General features: G+C 51.9%; 1 protein-coding gene across 2 annotated transcripts in view; it reads left to right on the top strand.

The window, feature by feature from the left end:
- The first annotated feature begins 288 nt into the window (after positions 1-288).
- Positions 289-1,171, top strand: part of LOC116074642 (HLA class I histocompatibility antigen, A-23 alpha chain-like) — a 5,411-nt gene continuing 4,528 nt past the window's right edge. For both annotated transcript variants that reach the window (XM_031347376.1, XM_031347375.1), the window contains exons 1-2: positions 289-361; positions 608-865. In XM_031347376.1, the coding sequence (XP_031203236.1) occupies positions 289-361; positions 608-865 (331 nt within the window). The remainder of the gene's footprint in view (positions 362-607; positions 866-1,171) is intronic.

Here is a 1,171-nt window from a genome sequence, read left to right as displayed (position 1 = left end):
CCTCTCATGTCCTTTCCCCCACCTCCAGCCCCTGGCCCTAACTAATCAGATGAATCTCATTCTGAGCCTGGATTTGTTATTCGCTTTTCAGTCTTTTCTTTTGAACCAAGAACACTCTAAGAACCCACAAGTGGGAACCCCCTTTTCCCCAGTAATATTTGGACACCCAATTGTAAGTAGGAATTTTGTAGAACCACTAAGCGTCATGGTGATCTGCCCACCTACACCCACGACACTATATAACTCCACAGACAGGAACTTGCTCTTCAAGTTCTCCAAACATCGTGGATGGAGTCCGTGGTGTTGACCATCCTCTTTCCCTTGCTGGGGACTGCCCCAGTCTCAATTCAGGCCAGCGGGGGTGAGTGCAGGGTGGAAAGTGAAGCTGCTTCTACAGGGAGGAGGGAGGGCACTGCCAGGCATCAAGAGCACCTGGAAAGCTCAGTCTAGGCTAAGTCTCCCAACCAGACACTCCATTACACCCCCTACCCCAGCCTAGAGTTGTGCAGCCCCTGCCAGGCTCTCTTTTCCAATCCCTGTCCAGAATCCTGTGCCCCAGGTGTCCTCCCAGTGGGGTCCACCTGGGTTAACCCCACACCGCCCTTAGGCTCACACTCCCTGCGGTATTTCACCACTGTCTTGTATGATCCTGGCTACCGCAAATCTCGGTTCACCATCGTGTGCTACGTGGACAACACAGAGATCCTGAGCTTCGACAGCGACTTGGCGAGTCAGAGGGTGGAACCGCGGGTGCCATTTATAGCTCAGGACCCTGAGCATTTGGAGGAGCTAACGCGCATTAGCAGAGAGATCTTAATACTTAGCCGAATCGAACTGTGGACCCTGTTGGGCCAGAGAGAGAATGGTGAGTGACCCTGTAGGGAAGGCTAGTCTACGGTCTCGGCATATTCCTATGGAATATATATACCTTGGGCTGGTGAAATCCGCAAGTTCCTGCCATCCTGGAAAAGCCTGCAGAAATTTATGGTGGTTTCATTTCAGTTTGAAATAGGCTTTGACTAATTATGAGCAGGTTGTGTGCAATGAGTCGGGCTAACGTTCCCACGGTGCTGACCTCTTTGGCTTCAACAGGGTCTCACACCCTCCAGTGCAAATCTGGCTGTGACATAGGGTCAGACCATCACCTCCTCCGTGGATATATGCACCTCGC

This window comes from Mastomys coucha, unplaced genomic scaffold (assembly GCF_008632895.1).
Source record: "Mastomys coucha isolate ucsf_1 unplaced genomic scaffold, UCSF_Mcou_1 pScaffold3, whole genome shotgun sequence".
NCBI lineage: Eukaryota > Metazoa > Chordata > Mammalia > Rodentia > Muridae > Mastomys > Mastomys coucha.
This window is presented reverse-complemented; position numbering and strand designations above follow the sequence as displayed.